General features: G+C 49.2%; 1 protein-coding gene across 3 annotated transcripts in view; it reads right to left on the bottom strand.

The window, feature by feature from the left end:
- The window catches only part of CXXC4 (CXXC finger protein 4), a 105,045-nt gene extending 83,262 nt beyond the window's left edge, over positions 1-21,783 (bottom strand). The window contains exons 1-2 of one of the 3 annotated variants that reach the window (XM_087737835.1): positions 20,647-21,783; positions 429-3,155 (exon numbers count right to left, since the gene is read on the bottom strand). In XM_087737835.1, the coding sequence (XP_087593961.1) occupies positions 3,111-3,155; positions 20,647-21,729 (1,128 nt within the window). In that variant the 5' untranslated portion in view covers positions 21,730-21,783 and the 3' untranslated portion in view covers positions 429-3,110. Of the gene's footprint in view, positions 1-428; positions 3,156-20,514 lie in introns of those variants that run through there. The other 2 variants (XM_087737836.1, XM_087737834.1) reach the window with 2 other exon arrangements.
- Between the last annotated feature and the right edge of the window lie 1,234 nt (positions 21,784-23,017).

Here is a 23,017-nt window from a genome sequence, read left to right on the forward strand (position 1 = left end):
TGTTCATTTAACTACTTTCTTTCTTCATTATTTGATTACAGATATAGCCCATTTAAAGACTTTATATTCTTCAACATTAATTGTAGGACTTACATACCAGGGGTTCTGTACAAAAGGGAGTATTTCCCCTCGTAGGGAGAGTCTGTTATTAATTGACAGAATGGGTACGTGTGCCTCCCTTTCAGCCTTTCCATTTTTCATAAGTTTATCTGGGGTATGCCAAAAATGCTTCCATTAGGCTTAGTGCTCACACCTAGAAGACAGCGAAAGTATGTTCTGCCTTTTTTTTGCCTTTTTTTTTTTTTATCGTGAGAATGAAAGGCATTGAGGAATACAAATTCTCATCCTGGAAAATGGGTTTGGACCTTGTGAAGAGCACAAATTTGGTAATTAGAACTTGACAATAATCCGATTGACAAACGTGTATGAACATGGGGGCGGGTAGGGCTGGGGTGGAGAGAGACAGGCCAGAAAAGGGATTTCCTTCTTCAGACATCACTAATTAAAATGCTCTATGCGCACTACATCATATAAATACTGTTTCAGCAAAATCTAAAAATCTGATGGTGCAAAGGAACAACATCCGAAATGAAAATCGTATGGGTAAATCAAAGAAAAATCAACTCTTCCTCATCTTCAATAATTAACAGGTTTGCTTGTTTGTTTGTTTTAACAATTTTGAATTGACATGTAAAACACCACAATTACAATATACAGATCCATCAGTTCTTTAAAACAAAACGACAAAACAAAAAAAGAAACCACATCAAGACATGCAACATTAGGGTATTAGACAGTAAGTACATTGCTATGAATATCTTTGTACACCTAATGTAGCCTGAACTTAATTTTGTCTCTGCTTCTGTAAGAGCAATCACAATTTTCCAAAAAGCAAGGCAAGCTTACCAACCAGATGTGCAAATAAGGCTTCAGTTTGTAAATCAATCAGCATTTTGGTAGAGAAGACCTTACAGAGCTCGTATTGGTCTAGTGGTCAGTAACAGAGGCCCTAACCAAAAAGTCTCCAACACAAAAAAAAATTCATACGTGGCTGCCATACAAACAGACATAAAGCTCATTGGATGGGTATTGAATGGGTATTCAACTGAGGACCTCTTACAAACTGTAAGAGGGGCACCATGATAGAAGCATTTCAAATGTGATATTCCATCTCTGAAGCCATGTATGTGACGTCATACAACGCAAAGATGTAGACATGTGTGTCGACCCTAAGTTGAGGATGCAGGTGTAAGCCCACCCCGCCTGCGTTCCTCCAGTTACCCCGGGTCACCCACGCTCTGCCCGGCCCTGCTGACACATATGTGTGACCTCAGGAGGTCTCTCCTCCTCCATCCCTTGGTCTTCACTTTCTGGGCCATTCCCAACACCCACCAGACCTGCAAGCTCCCTCCCCTGCCAAAGCCGGCATCTCCCCCGCCTGCACAGGTCCCACACCGCGGCACTCCCAACCATCCCCTGTACTTCACCAAGTGAGTGTGACCAGGGGCCAAAGGCTTATGTACTTAGCAAAAAACGGAGAAAGTGCTGAAACAATAGGAATTTGAACATGCTGTGCATCATTAATCAGTTATTTCCATGCCCAGCACCTTGTCTGTGAAACTACTGGTAGCCCTATCTTGTATAAAATGATAAATTTATCAAATACATGGCACAACAGCATTCGCTTACTTTGATGGGATGGCCTTTTCACTCATGAGTGGTATGACGAAGCCAAGCAATAAAAAGTGATGATCAACTGATAATAAGTATCCCTAAGTTCAGTATCCTCCATATTTTTTACGACAAGTGAGTTACATTCCTCCGTGCGCTGCCTTTTCGAGGAGCAGACGTTTCCTCCGCGCAGCCAGAGCAGGAAGAAGAATGGCGGAGCATTCTTCTGGGGGCCTAAGGGACCAGCTGTTCAGCAAAGCCGAGATCAGTGGACCAAGAAACATGTGGGGAGAAGCGGTCTTTTTTTAAACATTTTTAAAAAAAAAGTTCATTTTTATACCGCAAAAATATCCAGGCTCTTAAAAGAACACAAGTGCAAGTGAGACCCAAACCAGTCCAACTGTCAAAACTCACTTAACTGTGAAGAGCTCCGCTTGGACCAAAAATATTGCATTCCACTTTATAAAAAAATTTACTCCACTGACTGAAAACGTTACATAAGAACTCATAGGTGAAGGGTAAGTAGGCTGAGTCATCATTTTTTCTAAGGTCTCGTATTCACTTTGTTTTGCATCCTAGAACAACCTTTACATAGACGACTGGTTTTGCACATCCACCTATGCTGGGCACTCCACTTCAGAGCACAGTGAAAAGCGAGTCAGACACCAGACAGCATTTTTTGAGAGATACCCCTCTGTAATGCTTCTTTGGAAGCAATGCAAGTGCACAAACCACTACTCTAATATAGTGCTTGAAAGATTAATTTTAAATGTTACGTCTTCCCCTCTTACGCCACCACGACGGAAGGTAATTGCTAGATGCATCACAATCTTTTTATCTTGGAAAACTTGGCATCAAGTCTCTATGGAAGGATGCATGGTAAAACAGTGCTGCTGTTGTTGCTGCTGCTGCTAAACAACTAGCAAAATAATAGTTAAAGCTAGAATTTATTGCTCCGGATTTAACTCGCAGAACCACACCGTTGTGTACAAACCGTTAATCTCCATAGATGCTCAGACATGATTGTCTCCTTGTGTCTAAACACACAAAATACAAGCGGCTATCTGTACAGTTTACAGTACTGAAACACATATATTTGAAAATGAAGTATAGATATGTTACTTTTCAAAGATACATGACTTTATAGCAGGGGTTTACCCAAACTTTTTTTTTTTTTTTACAGCCACTTTAAAAATAGACAACAACTTCACTAGTATAGCTAAGTTACATCAAAGAAAGAATCAGTGTACTGAATGTGAAGAAGCTGGCCAATTCCCCAGGCTCCCAGATTTTTGTCTTTTGCTTTTGAGGAAACCCCTATACATAAATGAAAATAGTATCTGAGTATATTCTTCAATGGTGGACTAAGCAGTTTCTTAAAACAAGACTTTAGCTTGCCATTCACTTCGGACTGCCTTGAAAATAAGATACACTACTGCTTAAAAGAACCATCGGAATGCTTCAGCGCTGGGAACAGGTGTTCTCTAAAAAAAAAGCAAGAAAACAAGTTAAGCTTTCTTTTGCGGCATTGGCATACTCGAGTTCTTCTAGTTGTTCTTTTCCTTTACATTTTAGGCATACTTTCAGTCATCTAGGAACAACATGATGCCTCACATTGCTTGACAATTAATAGAAACATCCTTTCTCCAAACACACACCATTTTAGGATCATACGTGATACACCGTACTCCGTATATACCACACCTAACATGCTGTCTTCTCCTTACTTAAACAAAGTAGTCATGGAAATGTAAACATTGCTAGAAAAAAAGTCTCCTGGAAAACAGACAGTGCTTTTAGAATATCCCCACAGCTGTACAATGGTTTCTGCCTGTGCCTTGGCATGCTGGATGCGCAGTTACGCCGCGGTGGGTTTGCAGGTTAGACACACACTTTGGCAAGAACACTTCTTTTGATAGGGGAATAACGAAGGCATTCATCTGTCATTTAGAAAGTGTGCTGTGTCTACAGACGCCTTGGGAGCAGAGGTCGGCATTTTCAAACCTCAGGCTGGTCACCTCGTTCCACCTTTAGGTTGCAACGCAGAAAGCACTTAAGCACATCCTTGACTTCATTTCAGTGAGGGAAATATCCTACTGATTTGGGGGGGACTGCCCAGACTGCCCATGTACTTTCTTTTGCGCACACGCTGGACCTTGGCTTACACAGAAATAGCCTACTTGCAGAGTTGCTACCCTCCCTCCTTCCCCTGCCTCGTGTCCCCCCAAAAATGATATCCACTTGAGTTCAGGTGCCTCCATACACACTTGAGTACAGGCAAATTCCCTTCACAGCTTTAAAGTACAACATACATGAGAGACTGAGGCACTGAGCCTGCAAGGGCTGTGTCATTTCTGAGGTCCTTCTTGCCCTCAGTTTCCTTCAAAGTCAAAAGATGATGTAAGTGCCCTTGAACCCATGCATCTAGGCCCACGTCTCTCCTCCGGAACTAATGATGATGCACTGACCAGGGAGGTGAGAGCAAGCCCTGCGATGACTTTGTATCAGTCAGTCCCAGCTCACAAGTACTTGTTTCATTAAGAACTGCCCACAAATAGTAGCATCACATCCGATGAAATTCCCCTAAAAGCAAAACTCTGGAAATTTGCAAATAAATATTTGTAATGGAAGAGTTCTCACTGATTTTGCTGGTGTCATATATGTCTCTTTTTGAAGGAATTCTTTCATTTTTGTTTCAGGGAGGACCTTTTAAATGTTTTCCTTGTTTTTCCATAAAAATCCAATAAACCATGGACCCTACAGCGTACAGTGTGCATTGTACTTGATGTCAGAATATTTCTTTCTGAATTCCAGGGAACTTCTCATTAGTATGGCAAGTATTTTTTCTCGAATACTTAGCCCATTTTGTGATAGTCAGGCTCACAGAGTACACGTCTCCTCTTTTTGTAAAAGTTGTATGAAAGGGGAGCTCTTACTGTTATGTTTATTGCTCGTGCCCATGAAAATACCAGAGCTGAAAGTAATTCTGCTGTGTCACCAGAATTCTGACCTGTGGTAAATTCAATACCTGCTCCCCCTCCGCAAATGTTAAGCTTTAATAAATCATCCGAAAATTAACTTCCAAAGACAATGAGCTCGTTTGTTGAATACAATCGCCCTGACCAGTACGAGTTTTCTTTGTGTCGGTGGTCCAAAAGTAGCAATTGCTCATATCCATCTTTACCAGTCCCTGTTCTGCCCCGTTACATGTGTTTAGTGCAAGCACAAGTAGTGACAAAGCACAGCAGCCCTCCTCCCAAGGTACACCGAGGAGAGCTAATGCAATTGCTAGACCATCCGCACCGGTCTGTGTGGGCTGTAAGATGGCTGCTGAGAGCGAGGTATACAGATTTATAATTTATAAAGAGGTTGACTGCAGAAGAAGCTGGAGTTCAGAATGACAGGAAACAATCATACGACTAAATAGACCTCAAAAGAACAGCCAAACATGCAAATGTATTAAACTCAATAGATTGTCTTCACCTGAAAACGAAAAACGTAATACTCCGCTGTGGGTCCATCTGCCTAAACACAAAACCACAGCTAGACAGAGAGATTTAAAGACGTAGTGACTGAGATGGCCTTTATTTATTTTCTTGCAGCATCAGGTTGAGTTACTGTCAGACGTTGTCATATCAGCTGGAAGTGAAGGTGCAATGTCTGATTAAAAGGTCATTCAGACCTTTAAATACACAGAATAATATTTTTGAAGGGCAAAGCTGTGGTTTAATATGTGTGCTTTTGAAAAACTACAAGATAAGAAATTTTGCATCCATGTACCAAGTTCTAATTAAAGATATAAATTTACAATTAAATATCCATTGCGCTAACCCCCGATTTGGGAATGAATTATTAATCCACGCTTAAACAAGAAAGAAAGCTTTAAAATTGAATAGGTGGATCGAGTTAAATCTAAACCAATTTATGTGATGAAATCCATAGATTTTACCACTCCAAGAATCAAGGTTATTTCCAGACAAAAAGAGATCCTTCAGCCCATTTAGTGGTTCAGCACACCAACGTACAAGCTGAAGTGCAATGACCACCTACCGCCTGGCTGTATAAATCTGGGAGTCCCAGCTGGGGAATCAAATTCTCAGCAAGATTACAGCACGTTTCTGGATCTCTGTGCTGCCGGCGGGGAATCGTTATCCTGAGTGACAGGAAAGACAGATCCCCCTGGAAGCCTGGGGAGGGGTGGTGAGGAGCAGAACCGGAGTTGATCAGCGTGGTTTTGCTGTAAAAGCCTTCACTGCTCGTGCCGGTGCAAATGCTGACAAATGGCAGGCTTGCTCCCAAGAGGATGCTCAGAAACCCGCAGCCCTGGCTTCTCCAAGTGGGTAATGCCATAAAGCGTGGCGCTCAAAAGAATTTATCCCTGCACAAACCCAGGATGAAATGACCTCCACGCTTTCAAACTCATATTCTGTTCCCTTCTTGCCAGCTTTCACTGCAAAAGAAGTGGCTCAAACATTTGAAATTTGAAATTTTAATTGTTGCCTTGAAAAATCAGCTTCACATAGGGAACCAAGCGTGCTACATTTTGGGAGGAGAAGGTAAAAAAGGCAACCAAAACCAACAGAAGAGTGAAAATCCCTTCAATTAAGCAGCAACGGAAAAATGATACCTACGTCTCTGTCCTGGTTGCCCCACGCAGAAGCGTAAAAGCAGACCCTTGCTACATGTGTGTGCGTGCACGTGCTGCCAACGCATGAGAACAGCACGCTGGCAGGTGCTGTAAATTCCTCACCAGAGACTCCGTTTTGACAGCTGAACTCTGTAGTTTCACAGAAAAAGCATTCGTTAAAGAATGATGCCTCCCACAGCCCCCCGGGGTGACTGATCGACTGATGGAGCAAGGCGTGGGGGGCCAGACGGACGGCTCTGCTCGCCCAAAGCCTGCCTGCATGCCCAGCCCAGCCCCATCCCTTGGCGAGCTCATGCCTATGAAAGCTGCCGGAGATGCCTCTCTCCTCAGCTCTCTGAGTCTCGCAGCTCGCAGCCACCTGAAAGATTTGGTACAGAGATCAGGAATCAGGAAAGTTGGCCGCTCCTGCTTGGGATGCTGTTGCTTGGGGTGCAGCCCAAATTCACTGCTGCATAACCAAGACCCACTGTAAGTCATAGGTATTATTATTTTCTACGAGGCTAGGGAATCACTTGGGTTGAGGTGAACCACATTCAGAAATAAAATAGAATAATAAAATATATCAGAGCACTACATGATTATGACCTAATACTTTAACGATGTTAAAAGATGTTGCATTATGTAAGAATCCTTTGATGTTTGATCCATGAGCAAAAATCCTCCTCTCACTGAAGCAAACTCATACATTGGCTACAGCGAATTATTGGCCAGACGTGGCACTCCTCATTCCTCTTGAGGAGTCCTGGCTGAAACGATCCAGCTCAACAGAGGCCCTTTGGGAAGTATACTGCAGCTGAGGTACGTTCAACAAGATCTGGGCTACCTGACAGTCTTTACAAAGACCTACACAACCACAGAAATAGACAGCGGTGAAGGAACTTTGTCCTTCATGAATCTCAAATTGACATGGCAAGGCAAATGAAACTGGTGGATTTCCCAAAGCAGCAGGACTGGTGCTGGCCACACAGGGAAAAACGACCTTACCGAGGTCTGCACAGAACCCCATGGGAGCTTCTCACCCTGGAGGACAATCCCTTCTTGAAATGCCTTCCACAAGAGGAGCAGTTTGGCACTTAGGCCAGTGGATGTACAGCATGAAATTTGGCCCACTAAGTTATATACGTACATATGTGTGTACGTATATCTCAATATACACGTATATGTACATATATAGATACGTGATCAGAGATAGAGAAATCTGGTGCTCCATGGCGGCCAAAAAGTTCAGCTGGAAAGTCATGGCCCCTGTGCGAAATGCGATTTGGATCAATCAGCAGCCCAGCACAGCAAACACTGACCACCACTGGCCATAAAGCAGTGACTGTAAGCTTTTCTTACACCTGTGCGAATGTGGGCTACACACCTCATCAGTCCCACAAAACTCACACGACTGACAGTGAAAACGCAAACTGGCCTTTCCTCCGTGTCACACCTTGTATTTCCAGCGCCCCAAGCTAATTTAGGTGTCAGCTCGATCACGCTGGAAATGACGTCAAATATACACACAGCGTTCCTCACGCAAAAGCAGCGCAGAATCTAGTGCAAGTCCACGTGCTCCAAAACTCACTTTCTGCCCCCAGTTTCCCTCTCTGGAAAGACCCTTCCCCAGCCAAGCGCTGGGCTGCACAGCACGCATGGTGGTACGGACCCAGCCTCGTGGCTGAACGGGGCTGTGTGTCTCGCTGAGACGCGCCAGCACCCAGCAGAGCGGCGCAATCTCCTGACCCGCAGAGCAAGACCATCTCCTGACCCGCAGGCAGGCGCCCTCCCCAGCGGCAGAGGCAGCCCACCAGCGGGCGGGTGAAGGATGCCGGCCGCCTCTCCTGTGCTGGCTTGCTCTGCCACTGGTGAATGCGGTCTGGACCGCATCTCCCCTCCTTGCCTAAATACTGAGCCACCCTGAGAGGAAAGCGGCCTTTGAAAGTATCTATGGCCCACTTTGTTCCGCTCATAAATATACATTACCTACAGCAATGACTTTGGGGAAAACCTCCCGACGCTCAGATTCAGCTCACACAGAGTCTCCTTGAATGTTTTTCTTCAGGCGAGGAGGCTTGGGGGCAAGCAACCAGCGTGTGAATTGCATCTCCTGGAAACGCGGAAGGGAGGAAAAGGCAGAGCCCAGCGCACAGCGCGTTTCTCCCCGCCGCTCTGCTCCCTGCCCTGGAGGTACGCTGAGAGTCCGACCGTGCCGACACCGAGGGGGCCGTCTGCAGCTGCAGGGGGGACGAGGCGCTGCTCCTGCACGTGTTGCAGCTTCGGCACGCGTGCACGCCGGCTGGCACGGGAGAGCTCTGCGCGGGAACAGCCCACGCCTCTCCCTCTTGGCCTCTTCCCACCCGGCCGCAGGCCCACAGGAGGGACACGCCGGCTCTGGACGAGGTGTGAAGCAGTCCACGAAGCTGCTGCTCCCCACAGCTGCCAAAATCCCTGGCTGCCCAGTGATGCTACGCTCCTGCTTGCTGCACATGTTACCAGGAGGTAACAGATGTCCTCTAATAACAAGCTTATTCTTGGACTTAGCAGATAAAAAGGGACACGTACACCGGGTCAGAAGCTCGGTGGTAAGTTTGTTTCCACAGCCCACCTTAAAATATCTCTCCCCACACCTGAGCTATGAGCCTGTCTCCCTTCATACCAAGGGTGAGATTTAACATTTATTTTAAAAGTCAGCTTTATTTGCTCCGAGAGGACACGCATCTGTGTGCTGGCAGTTATTTTTCCACTTGCGTTGCATATCTCTCAGGCCATATTTGAGACAAACCAGATTTAGAACATACCAGATTAGGAAACTCATTTGACTTTCTCTGCCGCCAGCTCCACCAAGTGAAAAGTAAACCTCCAACACGGGACATTGCAAATAGAAATTTAAAAAATGTACTCCTAAGTCGGGGTCGTGTTTTGAAAACCCAGCTCCTCTCAAATAGCTCGCTCAGAGGTAACCTCAGGAGATTTCAGTGGGGCTAGCTGGCGAATAAAGCATTTGTGCCCATGGTCACGGAAGAGCTAGAGACCTGCCACTGTAGGGCCAGATCCTGCCGCTTGGATTCGGTGTCAGCAGCAGGCAGTAGCTCCCCACCTAAATCAATAGGATTAGTCTGAGGAGTAATGTGTTTCTCCACGGGAGAAAGAACGAGCAAACGTGTCCCTCATTTACATTCAGTACACACCACAGTTTATTTTATATATTAGTTTTTTTCACTTTATATATGAGATTAAACTTGGGGAATCGGTAAACAATTTCACTTTTTTGATCCGAAAAAATGCAGAACACCGTTGGGGAAAACAGATGGCAAATACAGATCAGGAATCGTAAGGAACCCAGACTAATGCTGTCAAAGAAAAACAGCTCGGTCCCAGGAAATACTAGTGACGGAGCCCCTCTCTGCGCCGGTGAGCACCTACAGCTAAAAGCAGCCACGCTAGCTTTCAGCAGAGCGGCTCACATGCCCCACCATTGGCCTTGAAATCCCCGAGAGGGCAGCTCGAGCCGCTAAGCCTGGCAGGCACAAGCGTCGCCCCAGGATGCAGGCAGAGCCCTAGAAAGAAACACATCTCCTCTCCCTCTTCCCTCCCAGGCTGGGAGTAATTGGCTGTGGTCGCCTTCCAGCACACTCCCTCCCTTGTGCCAGCGCAGCTCTTTTGGCCAGCAAGCCGAGGGACAGAGCCAAGTCTCCACCTCTGCCATCCCGCTCGCCCCCGAGGGGAGCAGCCAGCTTGGCCGCCGGCTTCCCCGTGCCTGGCACCCAGCGCGCGGGGCTGGCAGCACCCGGCAAGCCGGGGTCGGGAACTCCTCCTGCCGTCTGCTGCCCTGCAGCCGTGTTCCAGCTGGCCACGCTCCGGCCTCAGACGGGGGCTCCTAACCGCTTTCTGGCAAAGGCAGCAGGGAAGACATCAGAGGTTTGGGTTTTCAGGTTAGGGGTCTCTCATATCTCACTGCCAAAGGGATTCACGTTTCTTTCCCCATTTCTACAGCCCTCTCGAACAGTTCGTGCAGTTTCTTTGGTTTTTCAGCTATCCCTGTACTGGGGGATGGAGCTGCTAAGCCCACTGGGGTGCCTATTCAACTTACGTGACTATTTTGGGGTTTTTTTATTTACTATTTGCATTCCAGCCGCATCTGAAGGCCGCAGGAAGGATGAGGTATTGTTTCTGCCAGCCCGGCCTCTCAACCAGTAGGTCTGGCCGGTCTCCTGCTTTTTCAGGGATGGGGAAGGGCACCTACAAGCTCTAACGCAGTGTTACTTCAGAGCCAAGACTGATGCTAAGCAGGTCAGAAAAGCTGTCACTCAGTGTTCCCATACTGACTGTGGGAATTAGTATCAAATAGCCAAACATTTTATTCACATAAAGCAGAAACCTCTGTTACTGAGGAAAGTTTTATAGAGAAATTCTTGGACGCAGGTTCGTTACCACCATGCAACATAAAACCCAAGACCTTACAAATGCAAAAGACACTAAAAATGAAATATCCACACCACTGCTTAGCTTCTGCTTTCACCTAGGACCCGCCTGGTTACTTCTGCTGACTCTCCTCTGTCAGACATTATCAACTAGAAGTGTGTCTGCCCTCTGCAATGGAGGTACCAGTGCATACACCTCCCGCTCTCTCACACACACACACTGCCATTCACCTTCTCCCTAATCAAACCTCTGTGAAGACCATCCATCAGTCCCTCTCGTTTATGCTTCCCACACACACAAGCTCACAAAACAGAATTATTCTTGTTAACATTCATTCCATTAATGAGAAATCCCTGCTGGTTCGTCATCCAGTGGTACAAGTCTTTGCACTCACAGGCTGACATCTCTATCATCCTCCAAACTGCTGCTCTGGGGTACAGTAATCTCTAACAGACTGGTCTCCAAGCAGAGGGGAGGCACATTTCTCAGTACCAAACTTAAATTTAAATCTCTTTCCCCTAGAGCTGCTGGGGCTTCAGCATCTTTTTCTCCTGCATGGAACCTAAAATCGGCTATGATGCCTCATTGGTTAGCTAACTGCTTCTGTCCTTTGGGATTTTTCATATGCTGTTGATAAAAGAGCCAGTGAAAAATATATCCATTAAAGCTTGCCCTCTGCTTACTTGTTTCTTTTTCTGTGAAACTTGAGAGGGGGGGGGGGGAATAATAATAAGAAAAAAATAAATTCATTCAAATGCAGTACTCAGTCAGTTACCTGGGCTGAGGGAGTATCTGCAGCCAATGCCTCAAACCCATTACAGGTGCCAGCCGGTGAGCACCATGTATCGTCCGACTAGATGCAGGGAGAGAAGCAGGAATGCAAACTTACACAGCAGGGCACCACAATTCCTCACTGGAGGGGAAAACATTAAAAGATTGTAAATGGCTCTGAACCCCATTCATTCCCAGGTATGTCGTCTTAAATTTTCAAGGATGACAATTAAGACCCATCTCAGTGATTATTTTCATGACACTGTCACCTCTGCTGGACTTTGACCTCCAATTTATTTTACATCAGCTTCCAAGCAACCAGCCAACTGTGATCACCGCCTCTCAGAGCTCAGATGAACCAGTGATTTAGAGGGAACAGGTTTTACATCATTACTAAGCTTGTGCCATCGAGTCCTCTCCCACCCACTCCCTGGTGGCTAGCTGTTCAAACCCACGACCCTTCCAAATACGTTTTCTTCTCTTTTGCTCACTCTAAACCCAACAGCCTTTGTTTGACTGATACCACTCACTTTGGAGATCACGTATTTAGCAAGATATACTCCTTGCCTCTCCTTTTCCATTTCTGACCTCTTTAACTGCACCACGATAATCACCCTCTGCCCTCCTTGTACCTTCAACACAGATGGCTAGAGCTCTTCAGCTCTCTTCCAAGCCTGTAACTGCCAAGGCTGCTGCACCACCTCCGCATCCCCACCCAGCAGTTAGGATGTGCAGAAGGATGGACGTTACTGAACCGCAGTTGTTTTGGGGTATTTCTTTCCTGACGATGGAGCAAATCCTTTGTGTTAACGTAGTGCAGACTGACGTGCCGTCAGCATGCTCCAGCCTCCCTAGGACACGCAGCACACACCACCAAAGAAACCTCTAAGCCCAAGCAGTCCTCATGCAACAAATCATCATTTTCAGCCTTTCATTTGCAAGCATCCCCTCCCTTTTTCACATTTGTCAGCTTGCCTAGATGTATGCCTTTGTCATTTCCTTAGCTCTTGAACAACTTGCTCGGATCATGCATCTCCTCCCATACCACATGCTCACCCCGATACGCGAATTCTCTCCATAAATTCCAGTCAATTTAAAAAATGAATTAAAGAAAGCGGATTACGCTATCAACAAAGGCACATGGAAAGCCCTGCTTACCCTCATCAAGGTCCCCTTTTGCTGTATAAAGTCTTGGCCTTCCCCCGTAGAAGTGCTGGGAAGACGGGTTAGTGGTGAACTCTACAACTGCCTCACCTGAATTACTAATGGCGAACCTCCTGCTCGTAACAGCAGATCTATTCCACGCTCTTCTCACCAGGGGAGATCTCATGGCCATCTTCAGCACTACCGCTGTACCCTTCCTGCCAGCAGATCCCCTCCAGTGCTCAGCCAGTCTGCCCCATGGGAACTGAGTCACTCCTACGGAGGAGCCGGCACCCCCTCACCAAGGCTTTGCACGTTATAACCAACCCTCAACCACTTTTGCATCCTTCTCTGAGCACTCTGCAGCTCTTCTTTCCTCCTCCTCTGTCCTCATCTTAAGTGATTATCCACCCCAAACTTGCTAGGATTTCCCATCATTTTCCAGTGCTTATTAAGTTCCTCCATCCACCTCAAATTTTAATACTGCTTCTCCACTTCCTAAACCACTGAATAATCGCTCTCATCTCTGTACAAATAATTCCTAGTCAAATGAAGTCTGATACCAACTAATGGGGATAGAAGTACGACAGAGACCATGACCACAGCAGTCTGGGAACTGAAAGGAATACTGTCCTGAGACAGGAGAGGTGCAAAGGTTTAAAATGTCCAACGTTTCAGAGACTGACATAAAGTAAAATACTCAGTAGAGCAAAAGAAAGAACAAAACCCTATGGTGAGTCAGGGAAGGGCATTTGATGAGTTTTCTGCCCACTAAGAAAGCAATATCCAGCATGACCCAGGCTGCCTTCATTCCTTTTACGTTCTCGTATCTCGCTTGGCGCTGGAGTGTCTGGTTAAATAGGAAGGAATGGAGAAACTCTGGAAAACTGCAAAAAAATTCAACAGGCTTCACGCATACCTGGCTATGGATTTTTATAGTGTTAATTAAGAGGATGCCTAGGAGTTCCAGGGAGGAGAAAATATTTCCCATAATGTCTGAGAGTAGAAGTTAACAAGCCTGCTGGGATCTTTTTAGCCCCTGCAGAGCTAAGGCTGCAACATTATTAAATGGCTGTCGCATCTAAAGTATGGCGCAACATAACTCAACACGCAACAGAAAGCGCAGGATGCTGAAGTGGGGGATGACTTCAGATTACACCACTGAGTAATTCAATTTCAGGACAGGTGTTTGCATGTGACTAAACAAGATACGACTGTGGAAAACAATAAAGGTACCCAAAAGAAGAGAGAAGACAGACACAGCAGGCTGGGCTCCCAAATAGCAGAAAAGTGTCAAACGAAACCGCAGGCTTCAAGACATTGTGGTTCAGTACGATCATTCAAAGTAGATGAGCTATCAAAAAATACAGGCACTACAGAAGCAGAGAAACTCTTTCTTCGGGTGGTGGTACTCCTCAGAAGACATGGTATCTGCTGGCAATTTTTAAGCACATAGTCGGTGACTCAGGAATTGTTAGCAACTGAGGCCAAGTCCCAGGGACTTTCTTACGGTGACACGAGTTACTTTCTCATTGCTCCTAACTCACTTGGGTACATCCGAAAAGCTTATCTTAAAGCCTTTCCCTACGCAATCAGCAGCCACCTCCCATTGCAACTAGCGATCAAAAGGATTATGCTGTATTTGATAAGACTTTAAGGTGTACATTCGAGGTTTGCCTGCTTAGAAATATTTCACCAAGCCTAACACTTAAAATAGATGCATGTTAAGAGTCAGAAAACTGCTAGTTTTTGTTTTACAGATACAGATTTCTAGGATATTTGAAAAGGACCTGTTCTCAGTTATTGCTATGCATGGCACAGCATACAGAAATTAATCTCTACCTTTTGTTTAACTCTCTAGAGCACATTTCTTTTAAAACCAAAAATGCAGTACCAAGATGTTGCTCTTCAAAAGGGACCACTTTCTGACATCCTCATTCATTCTCCAAGTGAGCAAGGTCTTCCCTGACTTCAGTAAAGGTGTTAGGTGCCCATCTAGCAAACAGAATTGCATGGAAAGTGGCCCAAAAAACCAATAATATGAACATACGTGAACAGACAGACAAAAATTGAGACTGTTACTTATTGTTACCCACCCCGACTTAGCGGTATATAACATGATATTCACATATCTAGAAGCTTAAACGAGTCTCCCTATATGAATAAGGCATGATGTGTATAGCCCACGTCATGTACAAACACAGAACTGGTAAGATTTTCCAAAAGTGCTGTAGCTGGCATAGGAGTCTACGTCATGATGGTTCTATGCACCTCTAACTGAAATACGTAGTGCCAAGTGACTAAGACAATTTGGGAAAAAAAGAAAGAGAGTACTTATTATGCTAATTACTGCTCCAGAAAAAAAACTGGTTTCATTCATCATCTTTCTCACGACACATGCAACTTGTCCAGCCTAAACAATACGCAGCGATTTCATTATGACAGCTTTAAAAAATAGACTAACCAATCAGTCACGACACTGAAATCCAAAGTCTGGCGCAGAATCCTGACACCCCAACCGGATAACCTATATTAGTACTCAGAAAAACGTGCAAAGAATGATTCAGTGCAATCAAAATGCGGAACCACCACAACCAGTTAACCTTTCTTACCATACGGACAATTTCACTGGCAATCATAGTTCAACAATTTAAAGCAAGCAATTTCCAATGCAAGTAGAAAGCAGTGTTTGTATGAAAGAGGCTGTTAAACCCTTGACTGGCCTGCAATTTTCCTGAATTCCTTGAAATTCTGTTCAGTTCAGTACCAAATCCCACCACTAAGAGATTTCCTTAGGCAGGAGAAATTTCACTTTTGCCCCCCTTTAACAACTGCACTAGATCAAACAGCAGTTTATATAATGTATAGTCTAAATTGAACGCTAATGTCATGGGCTTTGGGCACTTTCTTTCAAGTATCAAGCAAGGAAAGGGAAACAACAACATATGAAACAGTAGAACAGACAACATCCAGCTCCATTCCAGAGGCTAACCCTTGTGCTCAGTAATTTGCCAGAACTGTAAGGAGACCAAAAGCTCGTCTCCACTGGGCCCTCAACGTCTTCCTCAACCCCACGTCTCCCACCAACCGCAACGCATCCCCGCCTTGCAAGATGTGATCCTAATGCAGAAGGTCAAATAGCTTCAATGAGATTTCCAAGGGGCAGAGATCAGGCACCGGTGAGCAAAGATGCCTGCAGCTGCTCTGGTCTCTGCTGGAGGTGGCAGGAGGAGGCCTTGTGTTGTCCCCAAAAACCTCCCGAGGTCAAAAGAAAAACTCGTTGCCAAACATATATTTATCCCAGACATGTAAAATCTGGATGAAAGTGACAAAACCCGTTGCAAAATGCTCAACAAAGGTGAGATCCTGTCCTGCCTCTTGCCTCCCCCGCTCCCTGCCAACACGGTCACCACATGATCGTGCGCCGTGTTGGAAGCCCCTAACGGGAGCGCGGCAGTCACCCGGCGAGGGCTCTCGTGCGGTGCCAGCTGTCAGTTCCAGCGCCAGGCACCCTGCCTGCAGGCCCAGGCCTGGGAACGGAAAAACAAGAGCACCCTGGCAGAGCACGATGGGCACGCACGAGGAGGAGAGAGGGAAAAACCAGCATTCAGGGCTGATCAGGGCTTCACAGCTGATAGCCAACATGAATTGCACTCGGGACAGACTGCGGTTCTTGCTCCAGCTGTAAATGCCCGGGGACAGGGACTGCTTTCTTGCCTGCTTGCACAGTGTTTAACACATGGGGAACCTCGGCCAGATGGAGGGCTACGAGGCAGCGGCAGGGAGGTGAGAAACACTGCCATGCAGCAACATCGCAGTGAAGAACGGCAACGCAGGCTACAAGGTGGTCTGTCTTTCCACCTTCCAGTTAGTCACTCGGATCGTGTTAGCTGCCTGCTCCTTATCAAGCTTTTCAGTTCCCCCTCACACTACTTGATTCCATCGTGCCGTCGCTTAACTTATGCGTGTAATTTAAAGCTAGATAGACGGCAGGGAAATTGCTTCCTCTGAGGCCCCTACTAATTGACCCCTATCCACAGAGCTCAGCAGTCTTCCCTTAACAGCGCTCACATGCACTACCACAACACAAAGTGGAAGTTCGGAGGTTGCCAGCGCAGCCTCTCTCCCCCGTGGCAATGCCATATGGTGTTAAGATTTTCAGGATCAGACGCCGTTCCTGCTGAAATCAATCATCACAACCCTATCCCCGGCAAAGGCCATCTTGAACTCCTGCTGGCTTGAAATGCGACTCAGCGAGGTGCCTTGGATTTGGATGCTGGTATTTACGATTTCAGGTCAGTATGCAAACGTTTACTTTAATAACGCACATATCAATTAGCGGGGCTGTTACGAATGAAGTAAGTGGCACCGGCTATGCCAAAACAGCAGATATTTCACATTTGGGCCGAACCCTTCAGACCCTGCCAATGTGAGTCGGCCCCTCTGCCCAACTTTGCTGCCACACTAATGAAAACGAGGAGCGGGGCAACTGAGATTCACACGCTGAATCGGGATGGCTTACTTCAAAGAGAGGGGGATGTAAAGTAACGTCAGGCTCCTAACCTTCATAACCGGCGGCAGAAGTTATAGACGCGTATACCAATCAGAAGAAAATAAGTAGTCTCTATGGGTAAATAAAGATTATGTCTCTTTAAACCGACTGTAAATCTGAATGAACACAGAATATACATACACAAGTAGGCAGCGTGCAACGTGACGTCAATCTTATTTTTATAGATTTATTATTACCATACATAAAATTTCCTAGTAATAATAACATTCTATGAAAAATACTAGAGCATTGGGACACTTTTGAGGTGAAAATACTACAAGAAAAATACGAAAAAATAATTCAAGTGTTTAAAAAAAAATGCTGGGAGGGAAGCATTCCATTAAAAATGCAAGGGTCAGGGACTGGAAAGCATTCATGTGAATAATCTGTCTTCAACTCCATGTACTAACCTTGAGAGTTATATCCTACGCCTTCATTGCACCAGTAGAAGAAGAGATTTAAAGGAAAGAGAGAGAAATGGTTTCCGTGGGATCAGCCAGTTTACTGTTTATTGTTATTATTCTCACTTTTCGTTTATTTGGTTTTTAAACACAGTTCCGCCCCCTGCCTTGAATCATCTCTGCAACTTGCAGCTGCCGTCGAGCACAATTCACAAATCTTACAAGCACGCAGCGGAACGCGAGCCCCTCGATCCTTGCCGCGTTTCCCGGGGACCATGCCTAGGGAGGCGAGGGGGGTCGCCCACGCAGAGCCGTTGCTTCCCCAGGAGCGCAGGCCAAACGAGCCCCAGGAGCTCGCTGGGCAGGGAGGCTGCCCTCGCCCACCGCCGCTGCTGCAGTGCCCTCCTGCAGGCCCTGCCACTCTCTGACACCCTTCCAGCGGGTGGCCTTACAGCCAGAGCGCTGCTGCTGCACGTGTGCTTTAGGCAGCCCTGCTGTCGCTCGTTATTAGTTAATTTAAAAAAACAAAACAAAACACCAGAGGAAAAGAAAGAAGACATAAGAAAAACCACCATGTAAGAAAGTTACTCAGTTTGGGCACTCTTCCTCTCCTACTGACAAACCACATTTCTGTAAAGAAATGAGACGCATCCCATGGCAAAACTTTGTAATGGGCCACAACCTGCAGAGAAGCGATGCCCTACTGACATCTCCACAGCTGGAAAGAGAAACCCGTTTCCTTCGAGTCGCGGTATAGCAGCAGAGGAGCTTTTGTGCTCATGTATCTGACGGAGCACAAACAGGAGAGAGAGAGAGCAGGGGAGAAAGAGAATGACGAAAAGAAGCGAAGGCAGGTGGTTATGAGAGTACACAAGTGGCTAATAAAACCATGGGTTTTACTAGCCACAGTGGTTAAACAATTTTAACGGGCGGCATTCTCATAACACGCCTGAGCAGTTTTTAAGGCTGTCAAACGCCTCTGTCAAGAGCAAGGAAGTTCTGGAAATATGCTCAGAGATGCACACAAACCCATAGGAAGATCTGATAACATACGAATTCGTTTCTTCCAGAGATAGCTCACTTTCTGCGCAAATCGATAAGCCATCAGAACCTATCATTTATCACAAACATTAAATCCCAGCAGCGTCCCGGTTTGCAAGCCTAATGAGGGAACCTGGCGCACAAAGGCACCCCCGGTGCTGGGTGGCGCGGGGCAGGAGCAGGGGGGGATTCTCCATGTCTCTGGTTCAGAGAAGTCTCTTTTAGGCTGTACTCAGCATTATAATCCATCATTAACAGACTATGGCGTTAAGTATCTTCTTTGTGAACTTGCTACGAAACCAACAAAGGCGTATTATTGAGAAAACCGAGAGCTGAAAACCCAATCTAGTTTCTAGCACCTGGCAAGTCCATCCTGGTTTTTGCATTAGTGATGCTGGGTCACCGTACATTCACAAGAAAGAGCTAAGAGGAAGCAGAGCTACAAATCAAACTTTCGGCAAGGACTGTTCACTCTTGCAAGGAGGAATTAATTAGTTGGTTTGATGAGGCTGGTTAGGAAAGAGTTAACGGTATCAGCCAAACATCAGTTAAACCCCAAAATGCTGCTTTTGTCCCATCGCAGTACCAATACCAACGCCATTACCTCTATTTAACGTAGAACAAATTAATGGGCTCTCGGTGTTGCTTTTTCCCTGGAATCCCTCATCCCACCTCTTCTTGGAGAGAACTCCTGCAAGCAACGAGTTAGGGAATAAACCGCTCCGTGCACACACGCGTGCGCGGGCACGCGCACACACACACACACGGAGGGAAGTTGCAATTTCTCACTTAGTTGCTAATTTCTGTGACTACAAATCTTGATGTCACCCAGCGTACGCTCCTCCTCTGTACTAAATCCATCATCCTCGACACCTTCAGACGCATCCGATATGTGCGCCTCACCAGCAACACTATAATTTTAATAATGACAAGGGATTAAGTATGATTACTAGTCTTTCCTCTCGCTTGTTTCCTTCGCCTGTCGGTATCAGCCAATTGCCGTTTTCCTCCCGCTTGTGTGTTTGGGTTCCCATTGTCTGTCGGCCCCGATACATTAACCTCAACGTCTGCGACATGGGATCTGCCTGTCTCTCGCACGTCTAGCAAACCTGAAAACCTGTCGTTACAGCTTTGGGAAATGCAATACATATTGTCAGTTCCGAGGACACGTCATAAAAATCACCATGTGTACAGTTCCGTCAGGAATCAGTTCAGTCATACCTGTGCTACTCTCCCATTGTGTTTTATACACCACGAGCGGGTTATTTCGTAAAAGATACGGCCAAAGAGATTACTTGGGCACGTTTCACCGACTGCCGGGCTCTACGGCCAGCTGTCTGTCCCGGACCAGCTGCTGCCAGCCACCCCGGGGACCAACTCGCCGTGACTTTCCCCCGAACTTCCGACGGCGGGAGCCAGGCGCCCAGCCACAACTTGCCCTTCCCCACCTCCCCGTCCCTACCAACCGCCCCGCATCCTCATGGTCGCCATTAAAACAAAACAAAACAAAAAAAAAAAAAAGGAGGACAAGAAAAAGAAACCGGAGACAGCCAGCAGTCTTATAAGAAACAGCACGGCAGGTAAACCAGGCGAGCAGCGTCTCGTAAGGGCCTCCAGCTGGCGGGGAGGGGGCCGGCGCCCCCCGGCCAGCCTCCGGCTCCGGAAGGCTGGGCGCTGCGGCCCGCGGCGGGGGGCGGCCCTCGCCCTCGCCCTCTCCCTCCCTCCCTCCCTCCTTCCCCCCCTCCCTCCCTCCCTCCTCGGCGGGGCCGGCGCCCAGCTCGGCGGGGCGCCGCGGGGGGCGGCGTTTCTCTTCCCTGCGGGGCGGAGAGGGGGCGGGCGGCGGGGCAGCGCCGGGGGGGCCGCGCCCGCGGCGGGGGGCAGCCTCAGAGCCTGAAGGAGGCCTCGGAAAAGGGATGCTGCATCTTGAAGCTAGACAAGAAGCACTGGAGGGGGGGGGGCAGGGGGTTGAGGAGGGACGGCGGGAGGCTGGGGAAAAAGAAATCATCTCCTCTGACCTCTAGCGAAGTGCCCGGTTTTTTCTTAAGCTCTTCACATTTCCTAAATTTGCAGATCTGGTGTCCCGTTTTGCGGTTCCTGCAACTGCTGCAGACTCCACAGTTGATGAGCCGCTTGCAGGGCACGCACACCCCGCAGCGTTTCCGCTTCTTCTTGGCGGGGTTGCCCGCCCCGGCCCCGGCCCCGGCCCCGGCCCCGCCGCCGCCGGCCCCCCCGCCGCCGCCGCCGCCGCCTCCGCCGCCGCCTCCGCCGCCCCCCGCGCCGGCGGCGGCGCCCAGGGCGGAGGCGGGCGAGGCCGAGGCGTGGCTCTGCGGGCAGTCCGCCAGGTTGGCGATCTGGAAGGCGCTGTCTGTGACGGCGGCCGAGGCCGCGGCGGGGGAGTGCAGGGCCGTCATGACGATGACCCCGGGGGGCAGGGAGAGGCCGCCCAGCGCCGGGATGGCCGAGAAGGTGCCGACGCGCTCGGGGAGGTTCATGATCTCGGCTTCGGCGGCGCCGCACTTGAGCTTGTTCATGCACTCGCCGGCCAGCGGCCGGCAGTGCTCGGGGGAGAGGGTGGAGAGGAAGTTGCCGTTCGCCATGGGCAGGGCGGGCTGCTCGGCCGGCGGGCAGCCGGGCTTGCCCAGCCGCCGCGAGTCGCTCCGGTGGTGCATGCCGCCCCTGCCGGCGTGCAGCGAGGAGGCGGCGGCGGCGGCCGCGGAGGCGGAGGCGGAGGCGGCGGCGGCGGAGGAGGGCTTCCTCGCGCCGCCCGCCGCGCCGCCGCCGCCGCCGCCGCTGCCCCAGAGCATGGCGGTGGCGGCGGCGGCCGTGGCGGTGTCGCAGTTCCAGGGGGACATGCCGATGCGGGCGGCGGCGGCGGCGGCGGCGCTGGGGAAGATGGGGGTGGTGATGCGGGCGATCTTGGCCGCCTGGGGGAAGGCGCCGCCGTTGGTCTTGTAGAAGGTGGCGAAGGAGCGGTACCTCTCCATCTCCGAGTTGTAATCCACAAGGCTGTTGAGGGCCCCCTCGGGCAGGTGGCTGTCCTTGGGCAGCCCCGGCGCCTCGGGGTTGGGGCCGCTCTCCACGCACACGTTGGTGTTCATGGTGGCCGGGGCGGGGGACGGGGCGGGGGGCCGGGGGGAGAGGGACGGGGCGGGGGGCCGGGGGGTCGCTTTAATCCTCCTCCTCCTCCTCCTCCGCCGGGCGCGTTCCCGCGGCCGGTGCCTGGCCGGGCAGCCGCCGCTCCTCCTGCATCCTCACGGGAGCTGCCGCAGCTGAAACACAGAAAGTCATTGCCGAGGGGCTGCGCGCGCGCGGGGGGCGCTAACGGCCGCCAACGGCCACCCCGGGGAGGGGGGGGGGACGACGACGACACGGGTGGGGGGCACAGGCCGCCGGGCCCGCGGGCGGCCGGGCGCAGCAAGCCCGGTCCCGGGACAAGCCGGCCGCGCCGCGGAGGGAGTGGGGCGGGGGGGACGGGGCGCGGGGAGCGGGAGCTGCCCACCTACCATCGCCACCGGAGAAAATGAAAAGGCGGGGGGGGGGGGGGGGGGGGGGAGGAATAAATAAAAGGAATAAAAAAAAATAAAAAAAAAGAAGAAGAGGAGGAGGAGGAGGAGGGAGGCGGGGGGAGGGAGGGAGCCGCCAGCTGCCACGGTGTCCTTCTGCGCCCGGCGGTCATTAGCTGCCTGCCGGCACAGCTGGCTCCGCCGGGCGCTGGTCGCGGCGGCACCGGCCCCCCCGCCGCGGGGGGGAGAGGGGGGGCTGCCTGCGGGGGGGGGGGGACGGGGCTGGGGTAAAAGACGTAAATAAATAATAAAATACAGTACTTAAGGCAGGCAATTTCACAGCTTGTGATCCCGGCGCCTGCAGCTGTACTAAAGACGGGAGTATGTATCCCAGCCTCTCGGGAGGATTCCCCGCCACCGGCGGCGGGGGCTGCGCAGGGAGGGCTGGGGACACACAGACGGACAGAGCGACACGGGGACAGCCCCGCCGCGGGGCTTCGCCGGCGAGAAACGCCGGGAAGGCTGGGGAGGGCACGTCGCTGTACCTGCGGAACTAGCCCTCGGCGGGGAAAGATGGCTTTCTGCTTCAGGGCTAGCAAAGTTTCGGGGGAGGGCAAGGACTCGGGGCTCGGTTTGTGCCCCCCCCGCCCCCCGGGAGGTGAAGGCGGGTATTTTAGGTTATGGCAATGAGGAAGGTACGTTACGGCAGCCTGCGCGAACTAAAGCAAAACATAAACATAACTTAAAAAGCCCTCAGTTCGTGAACACTGCCTCTTTGTTTTCCAGATGCTCTACCTGAATAGTTCAGATATTTCCAGCATCTTTTCTGATGTAGGGCTATCGGTCAGAAACGTTCACTTCGGAGGCACTCGTGGGGCTACGT

This window comes from Nipponia nippon, unplaced genomic scaffold, assembly GCF_047370975.1.
Source record: "Nipponia nippon isolate SJK-2023a ecotype South Korea unplaced genomic scaffold, ASM4737097v1 scaffold_6, whole genome shotgun sequence".
NCBI classification, from domain to species: domain Eukaryota; kingdom Metazoa; phylum Chordata; class Aves; order Pelecaniformes; family Threskiornithidae; genus Nipponia; species Nipponia nippon.